The sequence below is a fragment of the Eucyclogobius newberryi genome, unplaced genomic scaffold (genome assembly GCF_026437365.1).
Source record: "Eucyclogobius newberryi isolate DKJ021-1_F unplaced genomic scaffold, fEucNew1.0.hap1 SCAF_13, whole genome shotgun sequence".
Taxonomy (NCBI): domain Eukaryota; kingdom Metazoa; phylum Chordata; class Actinopteri; order Gobiiformes; family Gobiidae; genus Eucyclogobius; species Eucyclogobius newberryi.
In genome coordinates this window covers 17,115,804-17,143,669 of record NW_027315757.1, presented here as the reverse complement: position 1 = coordinate 17,143,669, position 27,866 = coordinate 17,115,804, and the positions used below count along the sequence as shown (strand labels likewise).

Below are 27,866 nucleotides of genomic sequence, written 5' to 3'. Positions count from 1 at the left end.
GGACGGTGCGTTGATAGAGGCTGGGAAGAGGTGGTCCTGACGTGGCAGTTGACGCAGATGTAGTTAGGTCTTCCGGTTGAACTTACGCAGGCTTCATTATTGACAGGAAGTGATCTAAAAGTGACAAAGAATGAGTAAAAAGTGACTAAAAAGCAAAATTGCGGGTAAAGACACAGAGACAGTTCTTCCTCTTCATTATTTTTATTAAACTCTGACTTGATCTCGTGCTAAAGCGTCGTATTTCCACTGATGCTAACTTATATGTCGAGCCTTAGCAACACAAACCTAGCGTAGCACGCTAGCAACAGCTGTTTCCTGTTTATGGCCCGTACGGCACTCGCTTTGTCAAGAGCCACAATCTGATATTTCCAGGTCATAATGCGTCTGACATGATCCAAAGCCAAAGCGTGACATAAAGAGAGGTTCAAACACGGCTTAGAGGCTTTAGCCACGCCCCTCACATGCAGAGAAGTCAAAGAAATGAGGCAAAACTGTTCCTGTGCACGCTAGCTTAAGCCACGCCCCTCACACACACACACACTTGGAATTACTAAATGTTTTTTTTGGTTTATATTAATTTAATTTTATATTTTCCTGACAGCTGCGTCTGAACTTGAGCCAGCGGACTGGTTCTGGTCCTGGTCCTGGTCCTGGTCCTAGTCCTGGTTTTGGTTCTGGTCCTGGTCCTGGTCCTGGTCCTGGTCCTGGTCCTGGTCCTGGTCCTGGTCCCGGAGGCAGAATGGACCTGTCCACTGACCCGCTCTAATCCAGACTCGGTTTCTGGTTTCGGTTTGGATCAGTCTCTGGTCCAATCCTGATCCAGTCCTGGTCTCGTCCCGGGGTCCAGTTCGGGTCTGGAGGAGGACCATGGGGAAGGAGCAGGACCTCCTCCAGGCCGTGAAGACCGGAGACCTGAGCCAGACCCAGAAACTGCTGTCCAAACTTCGAGCGCCGAGAAACAGTGAGTACAAGTACTACTAATACTACAAGTACTACTAATACTACAAGTACTACTAATACTACAAGCAGTGTTCTCGCTGAGTGGTTTTGGCTGGTCACCACCACCGCCAGGTATTAAGATCACCGTGCCGCACTGGGATCTTAAAGGTCCCATATCATGCAAAATGGACTTTTCAGAGCTTTGACCCTAACCCTAACCCTTCTTACAGTGCTATTGGTGCTTCATATTTGTGCCCAAAGTGTTTTTTTGATTGATTCCTGCTGTTTTTAGCTAGAGTACAGTCTATATCCTCCCTCTCGGATCTGCAGGAAACGGGTGCTCTCACTTTATCACTTTGTAGCCTGAGCTTTGTCGGTCCGTTCAGGTCGAGCTGGAGCTTTACTTCTGTTACTGAATAAATGAAGTCCTTTAGTCACATAGTCAATTAATCGGTCGACAGAGTCTTAGTCGACCTGTTATTTCATTAGAATGATGAGGATCTCCACAGCAGGAAGATGTTTCTAAATACCTCTACAAGGTTTAATCGATTAATCGTTTAAGCACAGCAAAGAGCAGGTCTTAAGTCGATTAATCGAAACACAGAGCAGGTCTTAAGTCGTCTCTCATCACTCCTTCCTCCCTCGTCTCCTTTCCTTCCAGAGTTTTGTTCCGAGGATTCTTTCCAAGACTAAACCAGGACTAAACCAGGTCTAAACTAGGACTAAACCAGGCCTAAACCAGGTTTAAACCAGGTTTAAACCAGGACTAAACCAGGACTAAAGCAGGACTAAAGCAGGAATAAACCAGGAATAAACCAGGACTAAAGCAGGACTAAACCAGGTCTAAACCAGGACTAAACCAGGTTTAAACCAGGACTAAACCAGGACTAAAGCAGGACTAAACCAGGTCTAAACCAGGTCCAAACCAGGACTAAAGCAGTACTAAAATAGGACTTAACCAGGACTAAACCTGGACTAAACCAGGAATAAACCAGGACTAAAGCAGGACTAAACCAGCTCTAAACCAGGACTTAACCAGGTTTCTGATTCTGTCTTTTCTTTGTCAGTTACATAACATCTCAAATCTGAGAGTCATGTGACCAACCACCAAACACTGCCTCGAGGAAGACTGCAGCTCCCACAATGCACCTCTGCAGCTCTCTTGTGTGTCAGATGCCCTCCCTGTGTGTCAGATGCCCTCCCTGTGTGTGTCAGATGCTTGTGTGTCAGATGCCCTCCCCGTGTGTCAGATGCCCTCCCCGTGTGTCAGATGCCTGTGTGTCAGATGCCCTCCCTGTGTGTCAGATGCTTGTGTGTCAGATGCCCTCCCCGTGTGTCAGATGCCTGTGTGTCAGATGCCCTCCCTGTGTGTCAGATGCTTGTGTGTCAGATGCCCTCCCCGTGTGTCAGATGCCTGTGTGTCAGATGCCCTCCCTGTGTGTGTCAGATGCATGGATGTATTAGGTCAGATGCCCTCCCCGTGTGTCAGATGCCCTCCCTGTGTGTGTCAGATGCCCTCCCTGTGTGTGTCAGATGCCCTCCCTGTGTGTGTCAGATGCCCTCCCTGTGTGTGTCAGATGCCCTCCCTGTGTGTGTCAGATGCCCTCCCTGTGTGTCAGATGCCCTCCCTGTGTGTGTCAGATGCCCTCCCTGTGTGTGTCAGATGCCCTCCCTGTGTGTCAGATGCCCTCCCTGTGTGTGTCAGATGCCCTCCCTGTGTGTGTCAGATGCCCTCCCTGTGTGTGTCAGATGCCCTCCCTGTGTGTGTCAGATGCCCTCCCTGTGTGTCAGATGCCCTCCCTGTGTGTGTCAGATGCCCTCCCTGTGTGTCAGATGCCCTCCCTGTGTGTGTCAGATGCCCTCCCCGTGTGTCAGATGCCCTCCCTGTGTGTCAGATACCCTCCCTGTGTGTCAGATGCCCTCCCTGTGTGTGTCAGATGCCCTCCCCGTGTGTCAGATGCCCTCCCTGTGTGTCAGATACCCTCCCTGTGTGTCAGATGCCCTCCCTGTGTGTCAGATGCCCTCCCCGTGTGTCAGATGCCCTCCCTGTGTGTGTCAGATGCCCTCCCCGTGTGTCAGATGCCCTCCCTGTGTGTCAGATGCCCTCCCTGTGTGTCAGATGCCCTCCCTGTGTGTCAGATGCCCTCCCCGTGTGTCAGATGCCCTCCCTGTGTGTGTCAGATGCCCTCCCCGTGTGTCAGATGCCCTCCCTGTGTGTCAGATGCCCTCCCTGTGTGTCAGATGCCCTCCCTGTGTGTCAGATGCCCTCCCTGTGACCTGAGCTTGAACAGGAAGTCCCGCCCTGTTCTGATCCTCACACTTTGGCTCAGGAACAAAAGAAATCTCACTCAAAAGACCAGATCAGACATGGCTTTATATAATCAGACCTGGTTCAGTTCTGCATTAGTTCTGTTTTAGTCCTGGTTTAGTCCTGGTTTAGTCCTGGTTTAGTCCTGGTTTAGTCCTGGTTTGGACCTGGTTTAGTCCTGGTTTAGTCCTGGTTTAGACCTGGTTTTAGCCCTGGTTCAGTCCTGGTTTAGTCCTGGTTTAAACTTAATTTAGACATGGTTTAGTCCTGGTTCAGTCCTGGTTTAGACCTGGTTTAGTCCTGGTTTAGACCTGGTTTAGACCTGGTTTAGACCTGGTTCAGACCTGTTTCGGATCCAGTGCTGATGGATTCTCTCAAAGTTTCCTGGAAGTGGCCCTCCCTGACATCACTTCCTTTTCCTGAGGGCGATTCTTGTTTTATTTCTGAGATGTGAGCTCAGGACTAAAGCAGGACTAAAGCAGGACTAAAGCAGGTCTAAAGCAGGTCTAAAGCAGGTCTAAAGCAGGACTAAAGCAGGACTAAAGCAGGCCTAAAGCAGGACTAAAGCAGGACTAAAGCAGGACTAAAGCAGGTCTAAAACAGGACTGAAACTGGTCTAAAGCAGGACTAAAGCAGGACTAAAACAGATCTTAAGCAGGTCTAAAGCAGGTCTAAAGCAAGTGTAAAGCAGGACTAAAGCAGGTCTAAAGCAGGACTAAAGCAGGTCTAAAACAGATCTAAAGCAGGTCTAAAGCAAGTGTAAAGCAGGACTAAAGCAGGTCTAAAGCAGGACTAAAGCAGGTCTAAAACAGATCTAAAGCAGGTCTAAAGCAAGTGTAAAGCAGGACTAAAGCAGGTCTAAAGCAGGACTAAAGCAGGTCTAAAGTAGGTCTAAAGCAGGTCTAAATCAGGTCTAAAACAGGACTGAAAAAGGTCTAAAGCAGGACTAAAGCAGGTCTAAAACAGGTCTAAAGCAGTCTAAAGTAGCTCTGTTCCTCAGTCTTCACCCTGACCACAGAGAGAGATTTCCGGCACACAGAGTAAAAACATTTACACGTTTACATTAAACTATAGACATTGTATAAAAGATTAAAAACAGAGCTACATTTAGAAGCTTCACAGCAAGATGGTCCTGGGATGGATTCTCAGGTGGCGTGGGGCTTTTCTGTGTGCACTTTGCATGTTGTCCCTGTGTCTGTGGGATTCCTCTGGTTTCCTCCTGAGTCCTGACCAGACCTGGAGAAGGGTCCAGACCTTAATAATGAACAAACAATTAGAGTCTGTCTGGTTGTGCTCCTGCGTTTGTTTTGTTTTGTTCTGCGTTGTTGTTTCTCATGTTTTTCTGCATTTTGTGTTTCAGAGCTGCTGGGATCAACCAAACGCCTGAACGTCAACTACCAAGACTCAGATGGGTGAGTTAGACCTGCTTTAGACCTACTTTAGTCCTGCTTTAGACCTGCTTTAGTTCTGCTTTAGTCCTGCTTTAGTCCTGCTTTAGTCCTGCTTTAGACCTGCTTTAGACCTGCTTTAGTCCTGCTTTAGTCCTGCTTTAGACCTGCTTTAGACCTGCTTTAGTCCTGGTTTAGTCCTGCTTTAGTCCTGCTTTAGACCTGCTTTAGTCCTGCTTTAGTCCTGCTTTAGTCCCGCTTTAGTCCCGCTTTAGACCCGCTTTAGACCCGCTTTAAACCCGCTTTAGTCCCGCTTTAGTCCCGCTTTAGTCCTGCTTTAGACTCGCTTTAGACCCGCTTTAGTCCCGCTTTAGACCCGCTTTAGACCTGCTTTAGACTAGCTTTAGTCCTGCTTTAGTCCTGCTTCAGACCTGCTTTAGACCTGCTTTAGTCCTGCTTTAGTCCTGCTTTAGTCCTGCTTTAGACCTGCTTTAGTCCTGCTTTAGACCCGCTTTAGACCTGCTTTAGTCCTGCTTTAGACCTGCTTTAGTCCTGCTTTAGTCCTGCTTTAGACCTGCTTTAGACCTGCTTTAGTCCTGCTTTAGACCTGCTTTAGTCCTGCTTTAGTCCTGCTTTAGACCTGCTTTAGACCTGCTTTAGACCTGCTTTAGTCCTGCTTTAGACCTGCTTTAGACCTGCTTTAGTCCTGCTTTAGTCCTGCTTTAGACCCGCTTTAGACCCGCTTTAGTCCCGCTTTAGTCCCGCTTTAGACCCAATTTAGACCCGCTTTAGTCCCTCTTTAGACCCGCTTTAGACCCGCTTTAGTCCCGCTTTAGTCCCGCTTTAGTCCTGCTTTAGACCTACTTTAGTCCTGCTTTAATCCTGCTTTAGTCCCGCTTTAGTCCTGCTTTAGTCCTGCTTTAGACCTGCTTTAGTCCTGCTTTAGTCCCGCTTTAGACCCGCTTTAGACCCGTTTTAGACCTGCTTTAGACCTGCTTTAGACCCGCTTTAGACCCGCTTTAGACCCGCTTTAGTCCCGCTTTAGTCCTGCTTTAGACCTGCTTTAGACCTGCTTTAGACCTGCTTTAGTCCTGCTTTAGTCCTGTTTTATTCCCTCTTTAGTCCCAGTTCAGGACCAGGTCTAAACTCTCGGGTCGTGACCGGGAAACGCGAAAACCAATATTTGATGATACTTTTGTGGAGGTTTGAGCGTTTCCGTGGAGACGACAGAGGAAAGACGGCGACAAAATCAACATCTCGTAAATCCAGAGGAAGAGTTTAGGGTCAGGGTCAAAGGTCGAAACGCAGACACTCCAAAACCACTTCAGACTGAAACAGGACTATTTCTTCATGAACACAAAAATGTCATGTTTGTGACTTTCAAACAATGAAAAGACAATGAGTTGAGAAGGAAATGAACAGAAAACTCGTGAATTGTGATGTTTTTCTCACAATAATGGTAACTCTTCTGTTGGATGTCTTTTCCCACTCGAGGCTCCAGACCTTTGTGTCCGTTTGCACACGCTCAGTTGGAATTCCACGTTAAGTTTAATAAAAGAGACTCCGGTCCATCATTGTTTGTTCCTCAGTGTTGACAGAGATACGGGCTGTGATTGGCCGGTTTGTAGTGGTGCTGGGCTCTGATTGGTCAAATGGACAGGAATGTGACTGGAATGTTCGGAGCCCAAACAAGAGACACATGTAGACCTGGTTTAGTCCTGGTTTAAAGCTGGTTTAGAACTGGTTTAGACCTGGTTTGGACCTGGTTTGGACCAGGTCCAGACCTGTTTTAGTCCTGATTTAGTCCTGGTTTAGTCCTGGTTTGGACCTGGTTTAGACCTGGTTTAGACCTGGTTTGGACCTGGTTTAGTCCTGGTTTAGACCTGGTTTGGACCTGGTTTGGACCTGGTTTGGACCTGGTTTAGACCTGGTTTGGACCTGGTTTGGACCTGGTTTAGTCCTGGTTTAGACCTGGTTTAGACCTGGTTTGGACCTGGTTTAGACCTGGTTTAGACCTGATTTGGACCTGGTTTCGACCTGCTTTAGACCTGGTTTGGACCTGGTTTGGACCTGGTTTAGACCTGGTTTAGACCTGGTTTAGTCTTGGTTCAGACCTGGTTTAGACCTGGTTTGGACCTGGTTTAGTCCTGGTTTAGACCTGGTTTGGACCTGGTTTGGACCTGGTTTGGACCTGGTTTAGACCTGGTTTGGACCTGGTTTGGACCTGGTTTAGTCCTGGTTTAGACCTGGTTTAGACCTGGTTTGGACCTGGTTTAGACCTGGTTTAGACCTGGTTTCGACCTGGTTTAGACCTGCTTTAGACCTGGTTTGGACCTGGTTTAGACCTGGTTTAGACCTGGTTTAGTCTTGGTTTAGACCTGGTTTATAAAATGATAGTAGTACAATTGTTCTACATTGGTTTTTATCCGTCTCTGAAGATCTTTGAGAGAAGAGAGCGACAGAGCGTCAGAGAGAGGGAAAGAGGGAAAGAGGGAATGAGACCTGAGTGAGTCCATTAGACGCTTTGGCCCCTCTGGCCCCGGGGCCCCTGTCACACACAAGGAAGAGAACGCTCGAATGAGAAGTGGAAGAGAGAGGAACCGAGGAGAGAGAGAGACTCAGTTTTCTCCGCTTCCATGAGCGTGTTCAGAGCGAAGTCATGTGACCCAGACGAGCATGTGGCCTGTTCATTCAGAGGAGACGCTCTGTGACGCCCCCTACAGGAGGCAGAAGGAACAGGAACCACCCAAGATCCGCTTTGGCTCCGAGAACCCACCCAGAAGAGACCTAAGACACTGTAGGACCAAACCAGTCCAAACAGAACCAGTCCAAACAGAACCAGTGAGACGTGGCTTGTTGTCATAGCAACGCATTGGTTACTACCAGCAGTTTTTCCCGGGCTAAGACAGTCTGTGGCTGTGTCCGATTGTCCACACTCTTCCCTACAGAGGGCACTATTTAGGGCTCACGCCACTTTAGTGCTGTCCGAATGTCCCGCAGGTGAAAAACCAGTGCACTTTAAAATTTCCCACAATGCACCTTGAAAAGTACTGTACGGCGATGGTCACTAGACTAGACCACAATGCATTGTGAGAGCCGAAAAGACAAGTGACAGGTCTCTAACTGGACACAACAGACTGAATGAAGCAGTAGAGCTGTTTAAACAAAGCTCTGAGGATATTAACTAAACACTCTTAAATGAACCGTTAGCCGCAGCGTCACTAGCGTTAGCCGCTAACCTTAGCCGCTAATCTTAGCTTGAGTCGCACGGGCAAAACGTTGAATAATCCAGTACCTTTGTTGTTGAATGTGAGATCCATGACTTGTGTGGGGATTATTAGTCCATATATATATTTTCCAGAAATCCATTTTCATTTGTGTTTCGACTTTTTTTTTTCACTCGGACGCCAGAGTCACGTGACCCACGACGAGGAGAGAGCAGCGAGCGCAGTGTGCTCTGTGATTGAGTGCACTTTAGAGTCTGCTAAGAAGTGCAGGACTGAGGAGGGACTGAGGGGTCACTCCACAGTGCTCACTGTAACGGTCGTGTTTAGTATTCCTCTGCAACTCTTAGCTGTTCTCCTTCAGGTTCTCCTTAGGTTCTAACGACCCTGTTCTCCTTCAGGTTCTCTCTGTTCTCCTTAGGTTCTAACGACCCTGTTCTCCTTCAGGTTCTCCGCTCTCCATCATGCTGCTCTCTCTGGATCCTCGGAGCTTCTCTCGGCTCTGCTCGACGCTCAGGCTTCAGTCGACATCAAAGACTCAAACGGTCAGTCACAAACTCTAGTTTCAATGTAGATATATTTACACATAAACTACCCCCTAGAGGCATGTGGCCCCTGTGGGCCCTGCACTAACACATATACTGCTCCCTAGAGGCATGTGGCCCCTGTGGGCCCTGCACTAACACATATACTGCCCCCTAGAGGCATGTGGGCCCTCCACTAACACATATACTGCCCCCTAGAGGCATGTGGCCCCTGTGGGCCCTCCACTAACACATATACTGCCCCCTAGAGGCATGTGGGCCCTGCACTAACACATATGCTGCCCCCTAGAGGCATCTGGCCCCTGCACTAACACATATGCTGCCCCCTAGGGGCAAGTGGCCCCTGTGGCCCCTGCACTAACACATAAACTGCCCCCCCCTGCACTAACACATTTGCTGCCCCCTAGAGGCATGTGGCCCCTGTGGGCCCTGCACTAACACATATACTGCCCCCTAGAGGCATGTGGGCCCTGCACTAACACATATGCTGCCCCCTAGAGGCATCTGGCCCCTGCACTAACACATATGCTGCCCCCTAGAGGCATGTGGCCCCTGTGGGCCCTGCACTAACACATATGCTGCCCCCTAGAGGCATGTGGCCCCTGTGGGCCCTCCACTAACACATATACTGCCCCCTAGAGGCATGTGGCCCCTGTGGGCCCTCCACTAACACATATACTGCCCCCTAGAGGCATGTGGGCCCTGCACTAACACATATGCTGCCCCCTAGAGGCATCTGGCCCCTGCACTAACACATATGCTGCCCCCTAGGGGCAAGTGGCCCCTGTGGCCCCTGCACTAACACATAAACTGCCCCCCCCCTGCACTAACACATTTGCTGCCCCCTAGAGGCATGTGGCCCCTGTGGGCCCTGCACTAACACATATACTGCCCCCTAGAGGCATGTGGCCCCTGTGGGCCCTAGACTAGCACATATGCTGCCCCTAGAGGCAAGTGGCCCCTGTGGCCCCTGCACTAACACATAAACTGCCCCCCCCCCTGCACTAACACATTTGCTGCCCCCTAGAGGCATGTGGCCCCTGTGGGCCCTGCACTAACACATATACTGCCCCCTAGAGGCATGTGGCCCCTGTGGGCCCTAGACTAGCACATATGCTGCCCCTAGAGGCAAGTGGCCCCTGTGGCCCCTGCACTAACACATAAACTGCCCCCCCCTGCACTAACACATTTGCTGCCCCCTAGAGGCATGTGGCCCCTGTGGGCCCTGCACTAGCACATATACTGCCCCCTAGAGGCAAGTGGCCCCTGTGGGCCCTGCACTAGCACATATGCTGCCCCTAGAGGCAAGTGGCCCCTGTGGCCCCTGCACTAACACATATACTGCCCCCTAGAGGCATGTGGCCCCTGTGGGCCCTGCACTAACACATATACTGCCCCCTACAGGAATGCGGCCCCTGCACTACGCGGCGTGGCAGGGCGGGGCCGACTCGGTGCTGCTGCTCTTGCGTTCAGGGGCCTCTGTGAATGGGACCTCTCAGGACGGACACATCCCACTGCACCTGTCGGCCCAGTACGGACACTTCCATGTGGTGAGTCCAGACCAGGACTAGACCAGGACCAGGACCGGGACTGGACCAGGACCAGGACAGGGACCTGGACTGGACCAGGACCAGGACCAGGACCAGGACAGGGACCTGGACTGGGACTGGACCAAGTTTATTTGAAGGTTCTCATATTCTCACAGAACCTTTGGGAAAGTCTAAAAAACTCGGATAAAAATGTAAATATTGGTATATTATGTCAGACACTATGATCCCCACACAGTCGTGGACCTCACAATAAACAACAAACAGACTGGATTCTTCTAGTTGTTGCCAGTGACAGTTACTATGGTAACTGAGGGTTTGTTCATATGCTTCTGCTTCGTTCAGTCGTGTTGTTCCCTCTGTCGGGACTGTGCGCACATTCAGACTCAGCCCAGGTTAGTGCTGCTGATCTGGTTGCCATGGTAATGAGTCCACTTCTGTGGCAGAGCTAAGGCTAGTAAGCGTACGTTTGTTGAGGTCGTACGTACAGTTTCCTGACCTTATGATCCTCAAAGGCACTGCCTCCTGAGTCCTCACACACCATGAACAGACACACACACACATCTCCAGCAGAACACAATGAACTTTAAGCTTCATTTAAGAGCTTCAAACGGCAAAACTCCAGCAGCTAATTAAACGTGGACTGAAAATAGCCTGTGTAATTATCCTCCTGTAAATGTTATTTCCATTTTATCTGAGGCTTCTCGAGTTTTATTTCCCATTCTGATCAGAAAATGTTTTCTGGTAAAATAAAAGAACATGAAATATTTAGAGGCAAAAAACAGGACTAAAGAGGTTCTGTTCCTCTGTTTCAGTCTGAGATGCTGCTGCAGCACCAGTCGAACCCGTGTCTCCTGAACAAAGCCAAGAAGACGCCTTTGGACCTGGCCTGCGAGTTTGGACGCTTTCAGGTGAGTCCAGACCAGAGACCGGACCAGAGACTGGACCATAGACCAGAGACCGGACCAGAAACCAGAGACTGGACCAAAGACTGGACCAGAGACCAGACAAGAGTCCAGACCAGAGACCAGAGACCAGAGACCAGAGACTGGACCAAAGACCGGACCAGAGACTGGACCAGAGACCGGACCAGAGACCAGACCAGAGACTGGACCACACCAAAGACAAAACCAGAGTCCGGACCAGAGACCGCACCATAGACCAGAGACTGGAACAGAGACCAAACCACACTCCAGAGACCAGAAACCAGAGACCAGATGAGAAATCAGATCAGAGACTAGAGACTAGAGACCAGATGAGAAATCAGACCAGAGTCCAGAGAGCAGAGAGCAGACCAGTCGGGAGCTGAAGGTTCTATCTTTAGAGGAGCAGCTGTCAGTCTTCATTCTGTCGCCTGGGTCCCTCACCATGCCACACATTCAAACCATGTTTCCTCTGGTTCTCTTTGATCAGGCCTAAAGTGTGTCTCAGTCTTAAGTCTCTGGTCTGGGCCGTTTCTTGGATCCAAAGTGCTCAGGAGGGGGAGCTCCACAGCACAGCCAGATGATTGGACCAGATGACTCAGGCTAAAACAAGAGGCAAAAAGCAGAGAAACACAAAATAATCATTTGTCATCAAACTCTAACCTGATCTCGTGCTAAAGCGCCGTATTTCCACTGATGCTAACTTATATGTCGAGCCTTAGCAACACAAAGCTAGCAAAGCACGTTAGCAACAGCTGTTTCTTGTTTATGTCCGCACGGCACTCGCTTTGTCAAGAGCCACAATCTGATATTTCCAGGTCATAATGCGTCTGACATTAGTTTAGATTTGATTCATTAAGAAAATTATGTTTGACAGATACAGTCAGTTGGACATAGTTGGACACGCTGGTTGGACATAGTGGGACACGTTGTTTGGACATAGTTAGACACGCTGGTTGTACATAGTGGGACACCTTGGTTGGACATAGTGGGACACGCTGGTTGGACATAGTGGGACACCTTGGTTGGACATAGTGGGACACGCTGGTTGGACATAGTGGGACACGCTGGTTGGACATAGCGGGAAACCTTGGTTGGACATAGTTGGACACGCTGGTTGGACATAGTGGAACACGCTGGTTGGACATAGTTGGACACGCTGGTTGGACATAGTGGAACACGCTGGTTGGACATAGTTGGACACGCTGGTTGGACATAGTGGAACACGCTGGTTGGGCATAGTGGGACATGCTGGTTGGACATAGTGGAACACGCTGGTTGGGCATAGTGGGACATGCTGGTTGGACACAGTGGGACATAGTTGGGACACGTTGGACACGTTGTACTTGTGTCCAGGTGGCGCAGCTGTTGCTCAGCAGTAACATGGCCGCTGGGCTGTTGGAGGGTGAGAAGAAGGAGCCTTCAGACTCGTCCTTCACAACTCCTCTGCATTTGGCTGCACGCAACGGACACAAGGACATCATCAGGTCAGTGTCTCATCAGGAACGTGTATTTGTACTGCATTAGTATGAGCTGTACTTTGAAACAATGTTAAAATACTGAGTTAAACTCTTAACTACCAGTTTATCAACTATTGTTTTTGGGTCGTATTTAGCACCTGTTCTCAGCGCTAACAGGAGCGCTGAGAACCCCAGTCCACGCCTGGCACCGGGCTCAATGATTCACTCTGCTGTACTCTGCAGTACTCTGCAGTACTCTGCAGTACTCTGTAGTACTCTGCTGTACTCTGCAGTACTCTGTATTACTCTGCTGTACTTTGCAGTACTCTGCAGTACTCTGTAGTACTCTGCAGTACTCTGCAGTACTCTGTAGTACTCTGCTGTACTCTGCAGTACTCTGCAGTACTTTGCTGTACTCTGCTGTACGCTGTAGTACTCTGTAGTACTCTGCTGTACGCTGTAGTACTCTGCAGTACTCTGCTGTACTCTGCAGTACTCGGTAGTACTCTGCTGTACGCTGTAGTACTCTGCAGTACTCTGCTGTACTCTGCAGTACTCTGTAGTACTCTGCTGTACTCTGCAGTACTCTGTAGTACTCTGCAGTACTCTGCAGTACTCTGTAGTACTCTGCTGTACGCTGTAGTACTCTGCTTTACTCTGCAGTACTCTGTAGTACTCTGCTGTACGCTGTAGTACTCTGCAGTACTCTGCTGTACTCTGCAGTACTCTGTAGTACTCTGCTGTACGCTGTAGTACTCTGCAGTACTCTGCTGTACTCTGCAGTACTCTGTAGTAATCTGCAGTACTCTGCAGTATTCTGCTGTACTCTGTAGTACTCTGTAGTACTCTGCAGTACTCTGTAGTACTCTGCTGTACTCTGTAGTACTCTGCAGTACTCTGTAGTACTCTGCAGTACTCTGTAGTACTCTGCTGTACTCTGCAGTACTCTGCAGTACTTTGCTGTACTCTGCTGTACGCTGTAGTACTCTGTAGTACTCTGCTGTACGCTGTAGTACTCTGCAGTACTCTGCAGTACTCTGTAGTACTCTGCTGTACGCTGTAGTACTCTGCAGTACTCTGCTGTAATCTGCAGTACTCTGTAGTACTCTGCAGTACTCTGCAGTATTCTGCTGTACTCTGCAGTACTCTGTAGTACTCTGCTGTACGCTGTAGTACTCTGCAGTACTCTGCAGTACTCTGCAGTACTCTGTAGTACTCTGCTGTACGCTGTAGTACTCTGCAGTACTCTGCTGTAATCTGCAGTACTCTGTAGTACTCTGCAGTACTCTGCAGTATTCTGCTGTACTCTGCAGTACTCTGTAGTACTCTGCTGTACGCTGTAGTACTCTGCAGTACTCTGTAGTACTCTGCTGTACGCTGTAGTACTCTGCAGTACTCTGCTGTACTCTGCAGTACTCTGTAGTACTCTGCAGTACTCTGCAGTATTCTGCTGTACTCTGTAGTACTCTGCAGTACTCTGCAGTACTCTGTAGTACTCTGCAGTACTCTGTAGTACTCTGCTGTACTCTGTAGTAATCTGCAGTACTCTGTAGTACTCTGCAGTACTCTGTAGTACTCTGCTGTATTCTGTAGTAATCTGCAGTATTCTGCAGTACTCTGCTGTACTCTGTAGTACTCTGTAGTACTCTGTAGTACTCTGCTGTATTCTGTAGTAATCTGCAGTACTCTGCAGTATTCTGCAGTACTCTGCTGTACTCTGTAGTACTCTGCAGTACTCTGTAGTACCAGTACTTGTATGTTGTATTTTCAGGCTGCTGCTCAGGTCTGGTATCGACATAAACAAAACGACAAAATCTGGCACAGCTCTTCATGAGGCGGCGCTCTACGGCAAAACTGAGGTGGTGCAACTTCTGCTGGACGTGAGTGTTCAGACTGTGGCCTCTCAGACTGTGGCCCCTCAGACTGTGGCCCCTCAGACTGTGGCCCTCAGACTGTGGCCCTCAGATTGTGGCCCCTCAGACTGTGGCCCTAAGACTGTGGCCCTCAGATTGTGGCCCCTCAGACTGTGGCCCTCAGACTCTGGGCCCTCACACAGGTTCCACACTGATGCTTTACTGTTCCTCAGGCCGGAGTCGACGTGAACATCAGGAACACGTACAATCAAACAGCTTTGGACATCGTCAACCAGTTTACCACCTCACATGCCAGTCGAGACATCAAACAGCTGCTCAGAGGTATACACCTGGTTCACACCTGGTTCACAACTGGTTTAGACCTGGTTCACACCTGGTTCACACCTGGTTCACACCCGGTTCAGACCTGGTTCAGTCCTGGTACAGACCTGGTTCACACCTGGTTTAGACCTGGTTCACACCTGGTTCACACCTGGTTCAGTCCTGGTACAGACCTGGTTCACACCTGGTTTAGACCTGGTTCACACCTGGTTCACACCTGTTTCACACCCGGTTCAGACCTGGTTCACACACGGTTCAGTCCTGGTACAGACCTGGTACAGACCTGGTTCAGACCTGGTTCAGACCTGGTTTAGTCCTGGTTCACACCTGGTTCACACCTGGTTTAGACCTGGTTCAGTCCTGGTTCAGACCTGGTTTAGTCCTGGTTCAGACCCGGTTTAGTCCTGGTTCACACCTGGTTCAGACCTGGTTCAGACCTGGTTCAGACCCGGTTTAGTCCCGGTTCAGACCTGGTTCAGACCCGGTTTAGTCCTGGTTCAGACCCGGTTCAGACCTGGTTCAGACCTGGTTTAGTCCTGGTTCAGACCTGGTTCAGACCCGGTTTAGTCCTGGTTCAGACCCGGTTCAGACCTGGTTCAGACCTGGTTTAGTCCTGGTTCAGACCTGGTTCAGACCGGGTTTAGTCCTGGTTCAGACCCGGTTCAGACCTGGTTCAGACCTGGTTTAGTCCTGGTTCAGACCTGGTTCAGACCTGGTTCAGACCCGGTTCAGACCTGGTTCAGACCCGGTTTAGTCCTGGTTCAGACCTGGTTCAGACCTGGTTCAGACCTGGTTCCTTGTTGCAGATGCCACTGGAGTGCTGCAGGTTCGAGCTCTGAAGGATTATTGGAACGTTCACGACCCGACGGCTCTGAACATCCGAGCAGGCGACATCATCACGGTATAGAACGCCATCTCAGACGCAATAATAGTACTTCAGCAGCAGTATTAGTGCTTCAGCAGTAGTAATACTAATTCAGCAGTAGTTATAGTACTTTAGCAGCAGTAATAATACTTCAGTAGTAATAGTCCTTCAGCAGCAGTAATAGTACTTCAGTAGTAATAGTACTTCAGTAGTAATAGTACTTCAGTAGTAGTAATAGTACTTCAACAGTAATAGTACTTGAGTAGTAGTAATAGTACTTCAGTACTTCAGTAGTAGTAATAGTACTTCAGCAGAAATAGTACTTCCGTAGTAGTAATAGTACTTCAGTACTTCAGTAGTAGTAATAGTACTTCAGCAGTAGTAATAGTACTTCAGCAGTAGTAATAGTCCTGTTGTGCAGGTGATGGAGCAGCATGCAGACGGTCGGTGGAAAGGACACATTCACGACTCTCAAAGAGGAACCGACCGAGTTGGATTCTTCCCCCCGAGTATCGTCGAAGTGCTCAGCCGACGGATAGGTAAGTACAGTAAACTACTACTACTACTACTACTACTACTACTACTACTACTTTGAACCATAAAACAAGCTCACAATCCTCTGCACCTAATTCTATTGTTTCTGCTTTTACAAAGACTCTGGTCCTGGTCTGTGGTTTAGTCCTGGTCCAGACCTGGTTTATTTCTCTGCTCATAGTGAAATTAAAAAATGAACCAGAGTTTTGTGAAAGTTCATCTCAGATCTGGTCCTGGAGCTTCGTCAGCCTCATCCATAATCACAAAATTTAAATAATTGAAGTTTAAAAATGTTATTAAAATAATATTTGAGCAGTTGTCATGTTTCCTTTGCTTAAAAGACGTGCATGAATAAATACTGGGGAAAGTCAGTGTTTTGTCCTTGACTTACTTTTCAGTGCCTTCAGTGAAAACACAGCTTCACAGCAACATTAGGGTTAGAATTCTGTTCTTTTCACTTTATTTTTGTAAATATTTATTTTTATAAAAAGCAGCACTGCTCAAAGACGAACCCCGTGATTGGTCGTTGGCTGACCAAGCTCCGCCCTCTGCTCCTCTGTGTGTCTAACCTCACCCTGACTTGCTCCTAACCTCCTGCAGGGGGCGCTCTGTCCCGACACGCCTCTCTGCCCACAACTCAGCGCCTGCCCCGCCCCCTGGCCCTGCCGCTGTACCCCCAGACCGATGACGGGTACATGCTGTACGCCCACTGCGCCCTCGCCAACACAGGTAACGCCCACTGCGCTCTCGCCAACACAGGTAACGCCCACTGCCCCCTCGCCAACACAGGTAACGCCCACTGCCCCCTCGCCAACACAGGTAACGCCCACTGCCCCCTCGCCAACACAGGTAACGCCCACTGCCCCCTCGCCAACACAGGTAACGCCCACTGCGCTCTCGCCAACACAGGTAACGCCCACTGCCCCTTCGCCAACACAGGTAACGCCCACTGCCCCCTCGCCAACACAGGTAACGCCCACTGCCCCCTCGCCAACACAGGTAACGCCCCCTCGCCAACACAGGTAACGCCCACTGCCCCCTCGCCAACACAGGTAACGCCCCCTCGCCAACACAGGTAACGCCCCCTCGCCAACACAGGTAACGCCCACTGCCCCCTCGCCAACACAGGTAACGCCCCATCGCCGACACAGGTAACGCCCCCTGCCCCCTCGCCAACACAGGTAACGACCACTGCCCCCTCGCCAACACAGGTAACGCCCACTGCCCCCTCGCCAACACAGGTAACGCCCCCTCGCCAACACAGGTAACGCCCCATCGCCAACACAGGTAACGCCCCATCGCCAACACAGGTAACGCCCCCTCGCCAACACAGGTAACGCCCACTGCCCCCTCGCCAACACAGGTAACGCCCCCTGCCCCCTCGCCAACACAGGTAACGACCACTGCCCCCTCGCCAACACAGGTAAAGACCACTGCCCCCTCGCCAACACAGGTAACACCCCATCGCCAACACAGGTAACGCCCCCTGCCCCCTCGCCAACACAGGTAACGACCACTGCCCCCTCGCCAACACAGGTAAAGACCACTGCCCCCTCGCCAACACAGGTAACGCCCGCTAATCCCTGTTCACCCGAAATCCTGTTTGTTGGTTTGTTTGTTTGTTTGTTTGTTTGTTGTGGCAATAATAATAGTTTAAAATAACGTTTCACTCATAACTTGAGCATAACCTTCAAACTTTATGCATCATACATTTTCCCCTCATCTCTGGTTCATACATTCCTCTGTAATTCTGGATTTTGCCTGGTTTTGTCCTGGTTTTGTCCTGGTTTAGACCTGGTATAGGCCCAGTTATAGTCCTGGTTTAGTCCTGGTTTAGTCCCAGTTATAGTCCTGGTTTAGACCTGGTTTAGTCCTATTTTAGTTCTGGTTTAGACCTGGTTTAGTCCCAGTTATAGTCCTGGTTTAGTCCTGGTTTAGTCTTGGTTTATTTAGTCCTGGTTTAGACCTGGTTTATTCCCAGTTATAGTCTTGGTTTAGTCCTATTTTAGTCTTGGTTAGTCCTGGTTTAGACCTGGTTTAGTCCCAGTTATAGTCCTGGTTTAGTCCTGGTTTAGTCTTGGTTTAGTCCTGGTTTAGACCTGGTTTATTCCCAGTTATTGTCCTGGTTTAGTCCTATTTTAGTCTTGGTTAGTCCTGGTTTAGACCAGTTATAGTCTTGGTTTAGTCCTAATGAAGATTAGGGATGTAACGTTATCCAAATGTCACTTTGGTGTGAAACGTTACTGTCATAATGAAGATAATTCAGATGTAAAAGTGCTTAGTCTTATCGTCCTCTGAAGCTGCTGCTTCAACAAAACAATGTATTCAAGCAAAGAACCTCATGATCGAGCGCAATGTGACGCTCGTGATGCGACTGAGACGTTTCAGTTCTTGTTACGTCCCTCGTTCAGCTCTGGACTCGTAGTGAAACGTCTTCAGTGTTTCAGCGTTTCAGCCTCAGACGTGCCTGTGGTGTTCACAGCAGGCGATCGCAGCAGCGTGGGCAGCACCGGGAGCGTGGCCAGCACCCGCAGCGCCGGCAGCGGACAGAGCACCGAGAGCAACAGCGCCACCACCGGCTCCGCGCAGAACTGCAGCCAAACACACCACGACAAGGTATTTGCTGTGTGTCGTCCAACGCTCGGATTATACTTCCCGCACACGAATTCCGTGCAGGAAGGATACGCTCTGAATGAAATACCGCTCATTTTCGTGCAGAACTGTCCCCATAGTTAAAACGTTTTCAGTGACGCTGATGCGGAAAAGGCGGTGTGTCAGACAAAACATTTAAACATTTCACTGCCCGGACTTCACGGACGCGTCAAGCATGAACCTACCTTACCGGTCACTCTATCTTTAGACCTCCACAGAGCTCCTCGTGAGGTTTAGGCCTTATCTTCTGAGTCCTGTTGTTCTGTGCTGTGTTTCAGGTGGTGCCCTCTGCTGGAGACCTAAAGCAGCACGATTCCTCTGCAGGTATTTATTCAGCCAGAGCAGCACAAGTGCTCTGGTTTTCTCCCTCCGAACTCCTCAAACCTGTGCAGAGGCTGAGCACAGACGTGTGACTCAGCTCTGACACAGCCGGGTTCATGGAAAACCTAGAAAAGTCATGGAAATTGAGAATCAAAAGTCCAAGTCCTGGAAAACACGACAGGAGCAGTTTAGGAAAACGCTCTCTTTCCCCAGTCAGTGTTTACATCAAGACAAGCTGAACAGTAATGCACCGTATCATCTGCACAGAAATGATAACTGACATTTGAAAGATCAAAGAGATTATTGATATAAATAGAGAATAAAATAGGGCCTAAGATGGAGCCCTGAGGTACTCCTTTGGACACATTCAAAAAAGAAGCCCCTGCCAATTTGACCAGATATTATCTTTAAACAAGCATAATAATGAGTGCTAATTCACTAATCAACCCCACCCTCTCTCTCCACAGCTGGCACAGGTGGCACAGTTGGCACCCCTCGGCGGCAAACGGTCACAGTTCAGTCCAGAGCCGAGCCGTTCGCGCAGCAGTTTGTGCGACCACAGCAGCTCCTCGATGGAAAGGTCTGACCCAGCGTTACACACCTCCAGAACCACACACACACACACACACACACCTCCAGAACTACAAACACACACTCACACACACCTCCAGAACTACACACACACACTCACACACACCTCCAGAACTACACACACACACACACACACCTCCAGAACTACACACACACACACACACACACACACGTCCACTGTCTGATCCGTTTTAACCCCGTCTGTTCCAGGACGCAGACGCCATCTTCCAGTGGCTCAGTGAGTTCCAGCTGGAGCAGTACGCGCCCAACTTCCTGAACAACGGCTACGACGTGCCCACCATCAGCCGCATGACGCCCGAGGTTTGACGATTCAGTCTCACACTTCACAGATTTAATGGAGATTTGTCGCTTGTCAACTTTCATTCCTTTATGTATTGTTAGAGCTCTTTAACCCTGTTTTAACCCTGTTCTATCCCTGTTTTAACCTTGTTCTAACCCGGTTCTATCCCTGTTCTATCCCTGTTTTAACCCTGTTCTATCCCTGTTTTAACTCAATCTGCAAATCAAGACCGGGAACTCAGATATTTATCCTACTCTGAGTAGGCCCTCCTGATAAAGGGTGTTTTTTTTGTTTCAGCCTCCTATTGTTATTTCAGCCTCCTATTGTTAGGTAACAATAGGAGGCTGATAGCCCATTAAAGGACTCATACTTAACAAAGAGGCTAGTTTGATTGAAAACAAAGAGGTTTAGTTTCTGGTGAAACCAAAAACACTCTGTATCAGTGCCCTGTGGGCAGGGCCTCACATTGTTTGTTTTGTGAATCCTGTTTACGAGCTCGTCTTCTCTGCTCCTTCTCTGAGCCTCACAAAACACTCACTTTACAATTTCACACATTTGTGACTTTGTTAAAGGCAGAGATCTGGAGGTCTCCTTGTTTTAAGTCAAATCATCAAAACCCGGGCTCTCTGTGAGTCGTATTAGTGATAGTGAAAGAAAGAAAAGAAAAACAGAAAAAAATACAAATGTTGTAAGAGTGTGAGTTTCACAGCGGTGCAAACGTCTCTTCAGGACCTGACGGCCGTCGGAGTCACTAAACCTGGACATCGCAAGAAGATCGCTCTGGAGATCACACAGCTCAACATCCCAGAGTGGCTCCCTGACTTCATCCCTGTGAGGAACACACAACACACAACACACTCAACACACACTAAACACACAACACACTCAACACACACAACACACACGAAACACACACACAACACACTCAACACACACTAAACACAGAACACACACAACACACACAAAACACACTCAACACACACAACACACACAAAACACACACACAACACACTCAACACACACTAAACACAGAACACACACAACACACACAAAACACAGAACACACACAACACACACAAAACACACTCAACACACACAACACACACAAAACACACACACAACACACTCAACACACACTAAACACAGAACACACACAAAACACACTCAACACACACAACACACACAAAACACACACACAACACACTCAACACACACTAAACACAGAACACACACAACACACACAAAACACACTCAACACACACAACACACACGAAACACACACACAACACACTCAACACACACTAAACACACTAAACACAACACACTAAACACACAAAATACAACCCAAAACACAACTCAAAGCTAGAGCTGGATCTGAAATGAGGGCTTTAGTTCTAGTATGTTTATGGCGACATCCTTCCAGAAGGTTTTGAGTTCAAGCCTCGTCTTCAGACCCACTTTTACTCTCTTTTAGCCCTTGCTGAGTTGACTCCTAAAGTCCCCTAAATCTGTGTAAAATACTGTTAGGCCTGGCGAGGGACTCAGTAACAGTAGTATTTGTACTGTGTGTGCCAGGCGGACCTGGGGGCGTGGCTCAGTTCTATCGGCCTCCTGCAATACCAGAGGAAACTGTGTGAAAACGGATACGACTCCATGGAGATCGTCAAGGACCTGAGCTGGGAAGACCTGCAGGAGATCGGCATCATCAAGCTGGGTCAGTACTTTACTCTGTGTACTTGTACTGCAGTCATGTGCTTTACTCTGTGTACTACTGCAGTTGTGTACTCTGTCGTGTACTTTGTGTGTAGGTCACCAGAAGAAGCTGATGCTGGCGGTGAAGCGAGTGTGTGAGCTGCACAGAGCCGCGACGCAGGGGGGGACGCTGAGGAGACGAGCCCCGAGGCCCCCAAACTCTGAGGGGCCCCCGAGTCCTCGCACGCCCATGAGCAGCTTCCAGGTAACAGCCACACTGCTCCTACGCCCTCTGCTGGCCACACTGCGCGAAAGGGCAGAACGATCCGGCCAAAATGTTTTATCGTGACATAAAAGAGAACATTTACGATAACAATTGACAATATATAATTCATGCCGGACAAAATAATAACAATAGCTAGTGTTTATACTTGTATTTGTTTCCGGATATTTAAGTCATAGTAACAGCCTTTTCCTGTCAATATGGCGGCGTTTACAGTCCGTGTTAGTGCGTCTCTAGTCGTCGTAGTCGTAGTCTAGTCGTAGCGTTAACGATTAGACACAATCTATGGCTGTGTCACTTTGCAACTTTGAGGAAAATCCGCTGCATTTCAGAATAGACTCGTTAGCACTGCCCCACTACTTCCTGTAGCTATAGGGCTAACATATGGTGTGCTTCGATGGAGGAGGAGTCAGTACTTAAGGTGTTTGTGTCACATGCTAAAGCTAACCCAAAAAAAATTGTACCAGTCTGAATTATTTCGTATGCAAAAACAATTTACTCAATATTAACAATATTTGATTTCCTAATAGCTAAATGTTTAATTTTAGCATTAGCATGATCACAATAAGGGTGTAAATGAGGTTAACGCAGTAGCTTCTCTCTGGTGTGTTCAGGACAGTGGTCTGAGCGCTGAACTGCCCTGCGCCCTCTCTCAGCCGGACCAGTCTCTGAGCCAGAGCATGAGTCTGTCCCACAGTGAGGAGAGTCTGGCGGGCCGCTCCCAAGGCTCCGGGCGCTCCCAAGACACGCCCCTGGACACACCTCTAGACCCACCTCTGGACCCGCCTGAGTCCAGGGACCATACCCGGCCCAAACACGTTCCTCAGGGCACAGCCACAGTCTTCAAGTACCCGACTATTCCCGCCAAACCACAGGTTGCAGGCTTTCCTCACGGTGCCTCCTCTCCACGGGGCTCTGCCTCCTCGCCCCGTGGCCCCGCCCTGCTGAAGCAGCCGCATATCTCCCGGGGCTCGCTGTCTGATGGAGAGCAGGGCGAGGATGAGGAGGATGCGGTTCTGCCACCGTCCTACGCCACCCTGAGCCGCCGGCGCTCGCAGAAGAGTGCCCCCGGAGGCTGCGAGGGGGAGCGTGTGGGGCGGAGCCAGTCCTTTGCCATCAGAGCACGAAGGAAAGGCCCGCCCCCTCCTCCGCCCAAACGCCTCAGCTCTGTCAGCTCGCCCAGCGATGACCAAAGCGACAGCAGTATGTCCGACAGCCCAGGGCGAGTACGGACCCTCGCCAAGGCCCTGGAGGGGCGTGCACCAGAGCCCAGCCATCAGGTACAGATAGACCCAGTTTAGACCTGGTTTAAACATGGTTTAGACCTGGTTTAGGCCTGGTTTAGACCTGGTTTAGACCATTGTGCTGTGTGTTTGTCTTTGCTTTTCAGTCCTGAGTTCTGATTGGCTGTTTCTGGTCCTTCTGTCCAATCACAGGAGGGTGTTGTGACTCGGGGGCAAGGCCAAACCGGGGTCACATCGGACTCAGACTCGGAAGAGTTGCGTGCCTTGGGCGGGGCCTCGCAGAGCAGCTCCAGCGAGTGCATCCCATTCGCTGAGGAAGGGAATCTAACCATTAAACAGAGACCCAAAGCCCCGGCACCGCCCCGGGCAGAGGAGGTGCTGGGATTGGGCCAGAACCAAGACCGGACCAGAGAGCAGACCAGAGAGCAGACCAGGACCGAGGAGGTGCTTCAATCCAGGGATCAGAAAATAGACCAAACAAGGGACCAGACCAGGGACCAGACCAGGGACCAGACCAGGGACCAGACCAGGGACCAGACCAGGGACCAGACCAGGGACCAGACCAGGGACCAGACCAGGGACCAGACTCTGGAGTTTAACTTGAAGGAGTCGGACACAGTAAAGCGGAGACACAAACCCAAAGACCAGAGCGATGGGTCTCCAGGCCATGGTGACCCTGAGGAGTCGGGGCCCGATAGCAGGACGTCCAGTCTGGAGGAGCTGCGGGCCGCCTTTCTCCTCAGACCTGCCCAGGACCGAGCTCCCTCTCCTGGGTCTCCTCTCAGACCCGAGCCACCATTCAGACCTGGATCTCCGCTTAGAGCAGGGTCTCCTCTCAGACCTGCCCAGGACCGAGCCTCTTCTCCTGGCTCTCCGCTCCGATTCGACCCTCACTTCAGACCTGGATCTCCGCTCAGAGCTGCCCAGGACCGAGCCCCTTCTCCTGGCTCTCTGCTCAGACCTGGCTCTCCGCTCAGACCTGGCTCTCCGCTCAGATCTGAGCCCCTCTTTAGACCTGGCTCTTCGCTCAGACCTGGCTCTCCGCTCAGACCTGAGGCCCTCTTCAGACCTGGCTCTCCACTCAGACCTGAGGCCCTCTTCAGACCTGGCTCTCCACTCAGACCTGAGGCCCTCTTCAGACCTGGCTCTCCGCTCAGATCTGAATCCCTCTTCAGACCTGGCTCTCCACTGAGATCTGAGCCCCTCTTCAGACCTGGCTCTCCTGGCTCTCCTGGTTCTCCTGGTTCTCCTGGTTCTCTGCACAGACCTTGTCTTGCATCCAAACCTGTGGTGGCTCCTAAACCTGTGCGGCAGAGTCTGCTGAGCCACGGTCAGTCTGCCAACGCAACTCATGTTTTTAAAGTGAATTGTACAATTAGAAGAGTTTACAGACATTCTTCTGCTTCAGGGTTTATCATAAAGTTTAAATATGATTGTTGTTCTGTTCAAATATATCACACTTGAGAGTTTAACCCTTTCTGTGCCTCTGCTCCTCAGGGTCAGGCTGGTCTTGTCCAGGTGTCTCTGTCTCTGTCGTCCAGAGTGTGGCCTTTTCCTCCCCCTCCTCCCCTCGCTGCCTTAGCCCCGCCCACTCCCTCAGCCCCGCCCGCTCCCCCTCTCGCAGTCACATGACCTCTCCTGGGTCACATGACTCTGAGGTGCAGCTGAGGCTGGATCAGACCAGTGTGAGTCTGGTGGCGGCTCTTCAGGACGTGGAGCGGAGCCTGGAACCCGGGTAAATACTGTAGTACTGCAAAGTACTACTGTACTACTGTATTACTACTTAGGTGCAACACAAAACAAATATATAGTAATAAAATAATAATAATAGCAATGTCAATAAAGTCAAATATGGCATGCATAAATTTAGAATTTACTCATAAAATAAGGTCAAAACCTGGTATGTACACAGATATTTACACAAACACTTACAGATGGTCGGAAATAGAGCAGAAAGTCAACAGTGCGTGAATAGTATTGGTTGAATAATTAAAATTAAAGTGACAGTGTTTAGAAGTGTTCATGAGTCCAACAGCAGAGGGAAAGAAACTGTTCTTGTGGCAGGAGGTTCTGGTCCAGATGGACCGTAGCCTCCTGCCTGAGGGGATTGGCCTCCTGCCTGAGGGGAGTGGCCTCCTGCCTGAGGGGAGTGGCCTCCTGCCTGAGGGGATTGGCCTCCTGCCTGAGGGGAGTGGCCTCCTGCCTGAGGGGATTGGCCTCCTGCCTGAGGGGAGTGGCCTCCTGCCTGAGGGGAGTGGCCTCCTGCCTGAGGGGATTGGCCTCCTGCCTGAGGGGATTGGCCTCCTGCCTGAGGGGAGTGGCCTCCTGCCTGAGGGGAGTGGCCTCCTGCCTGAGGGGAGTGGCCTCCTGCCTGAGGGGAGTGGCCTCCTGCCTGAGGGGAGTGGCTCAAATAGTCCGTGTTCAGGATGAGAAGGGTCGGCTGTGATCACCTTCTCAGCAGAGCGCACAATGCGCTGTAGTCTCTGTTTGTCCCTGACTCAGACAGACTCATCCCCGTCCGAGATGAGCCCGATGAGGGTGGTGTTGTCATGGCGATGAGGGTGGTGTCGTCATGGCAATGAGGGTGGTGTCGTCCGCAAACTTGATTAGTTTAACGGAGTCGTGGCTGGAGGTGCAGCAGTTTGTGTACAGGGAGAAGAGAAGAGGGGGAAGTACACAGCCCTGTGGAGCTCCTGTACTGATGGTACGTGTGTCTGAGACATTCTTCCCCAGCCACACGCACTGCCTCTGATCCGTCAGGAAGTCAGTGCTCCCCCTGCAGGTGGAGTGGAGTCAGTGCAAGTGCAGGTGGAGTCAGGGATGTTGAGCTGGGAGAGCTTGTCCCGTTCCCGGGGAGTCCAGATGCTGCAGGGTGAAGTGGAGAGCCAGGTTGATAGCGTCGTCCACAGACCTGTGGTTCTGTAGGCGAACTGCTTTAGTGTGAGAGAGTCGACCGGGTCAAACGCACAGTTGGCTCGCTCACTGTTTGTCACCGCTAATGCTAACTTCAAAACGTAAAATATTAATGAAACAGTCATGGAAGGTGTTGCCCCTAATATGCTATGCCCCTGTGCGTGGACGGGCCCCTGAGTCTCAAAGGTTAGGACTAAAGTGTGTCCTCTGTCCTCAGCTGCTCCGTGAAATCTGCGGGAACCATTCTTGACGACATCGGGACCATGTTCGATGACCTCGCTGACCAGCTGGACGCCATGTTGGAGTGACCGCTCACATTAAGAAACTCGCGAACAAGACCCCGAGACACTTGAACTCCTCCAAGGACTCCACACCCACCCGGAGAGGGCAAGGACTCCACACCCACCCGGAGAGGGCAAGGACCCTGGGTGGGGTACCCACCTGGAGAGGGCAAGGACACCCCACCCACCTGGAGAGGGCAAGGACTCCCCACCCACCCGGAGAGGGCGAGCCACCTTTCTCTGGTCGAGAACCATGACTTCGGATTTGGAGGTGCTGATTCTCATCCCAGCCGCTTCACACTCGGCTCAAACCGTCCCAGTGCATGTTGCAGGTCCTGGTTTGATGGAGCCATCAGGACAACATAGTCTGCAGCAGAGATGAGATCCTGTGGTCCCCAAACCGGACACCCTCTAACTAGTGTTGAATAAAACCACAAGCTTCACTCCCTCTGCAGGAGGGAAAGAGTATTACAAGTCCAGCAATCGCAAAGAAAACCTGCCGTAATGGAACGACCCTTCAAATCAAAACATTCTGCTATAAAAACCTGACTGAAAATGGAAGGACTTCTCTCTTATGATGCTGAAAAATGAACAAAGCTGGATCCAGATGAGCACTTCTAAAATAATGACTCTAAGGTTTACAAAGACCGAGAAATGACCCAAACCTTCAGTAGGGGGCGCGGCTGTCTCCTGAGAAGGTTTGGGTCAATATCAGCTGACTCCTCTCTGAATCTTTTATCTTCAACAAAATAACTCTCCAAATCATAAAACATACACCAAATGTATTTTATTGTAAATTTGTCCTTTATATTTCGTCTATATCAGATTCTATAATTCCTAAAATGTATTGTTTGTGGACTGCTCCTTTTATACCTGTGTTTTACAGTCTAATCCGTCCATGTTTTTAAAATATGATTTATTTTGGAAAAAACGAAAGCATTTATTTGATGAAGAAGAACCCGGGACTAACCCTGGCCTAAACCAGGACTAAACCAGGTCTAAACCAGGACTGAACCAGGACTAAACCAGGTCTAAACCAGGACAAACCAGGACTGAACCAGGTCTAAACCAGGACAAACCAGGACTGAACCAGGACTAAACCAGGACTAAACCAGGTCTAAACCAGGACAAACCAGGACTAAACCAGGACTAAACCAGGTCTAAACCAGGACAAACCAGGACTGAACCAGGACTAAACCAGGACTAAACCAGGACTGAACCAGGACTAAACCAGGTCTAAACCAGGACAAACCAGGACTGAACCAGGACTAAACCAGGTCTAAACCAGGACAAACCAGGACTGAACCAGGACTAAACCAGGTCTAAACCAGGACAAACCAGGACTGAACCAGGACTAAACCAGGTCTAAACCAGGACAAACCAGGACTAAACCAGGTCTAAACCAGGACTGAACCAGGACTAAACCAGGTCTAAACCAGGACTGAACCAGGACTAAACCAGGACAGAACCACTTTTCCATTAAACTGCATGTTTTGCTCATTCCTTTGTATTATTGAATTATGACTGAAACCAACCACACTTTATATAAAACTCTCTTTATTTTATTGTATTTAAGTTTGTTTTATTCTTGTAATCTTGATTTATCCTAACTTTTAACTAAAGCTGTTTTTACGTATTTTATTTGTCATATTTTGTCCTT

General features: G+C 49.8%; 1 protein-coding gene across 1 annotated transcript; it reads left to right on the top strand.

Annotated features, from left to right (window-relative positions):
- Nucleotides 1-645: 645 nt before the first annotated feature.
- LOC140358101 (caskin-2-like) lies at nucleotides 646-27,816 on the top strand. The gene is made up of 22 exons (XM_072442754.1): nucleotides 646-961; nucleotides 4,608-4,659; nucleotides 8,307-8,404; nucleotides 9,809-9,954; nucleotides 10,767-10,862; nucleotides 12,231-12,361; nucleotides 14,106-14,214; nucleotides 14,421-14,529; nucleotides 15,336-15,430; nucleotides 15,816-15,933; nucleotides 16,529-16,657; nucleotides 18,411-18,544; nucleotides 18,859-18,904; nucleotides 19,369-19,481; nucleotides 19,703-19,813; nucleotides 20,523-20,624; nucleotides 21,369-21,507; nucleotides 21,602-21,750; nucleotides 22,383-23,048; nucleotides 23,205-24,342; nucleotides 24,510-24,747; nucleotides 26,125-27,816. The coding sequence occupies exons 1-22, from the start codon at nucleotides 868-870 to the stop codon at nucleotides 26,231-26,233; spliced, it is 4,122 nt and encodes a 1,373-aa protein (XP_072298855.1). The 5' UTR covers nucleotides 646-867; the 3' UTR covers nucleotides 26,234-27,816.
- Nucleotides 27,817-27,866: the final 50 nt, after the last annotated feature.

What these genes read in the sequence shown, in the direction of transcription:
- LOC140358101 (XM_072442754.1), top strand. Translation starts at nt 868, where the DNA reads ATGGGGAAGGAGCAGGACCTCCTCCAGGCCGTGAAGACCGGAGACCTG. An exon ending in GAGCAGGCGACATCATCACG is followed by an intron (nt 15,431 to 15,815) that starts GTATAGAACGCC and finishes CCTGTTGTGCAG; the next exon opens with GTGATGGAGCAGCATGCAGA. An exon ending in GAGCGGAGCCTGGAACCCGG is followed by an intron (nt 24,748 to 26,124) that starts GTAAATACTGTA and finishes TTAGGACTAAAG; the next exon opens with TGTGTCCTCTGTCCTCAGCT.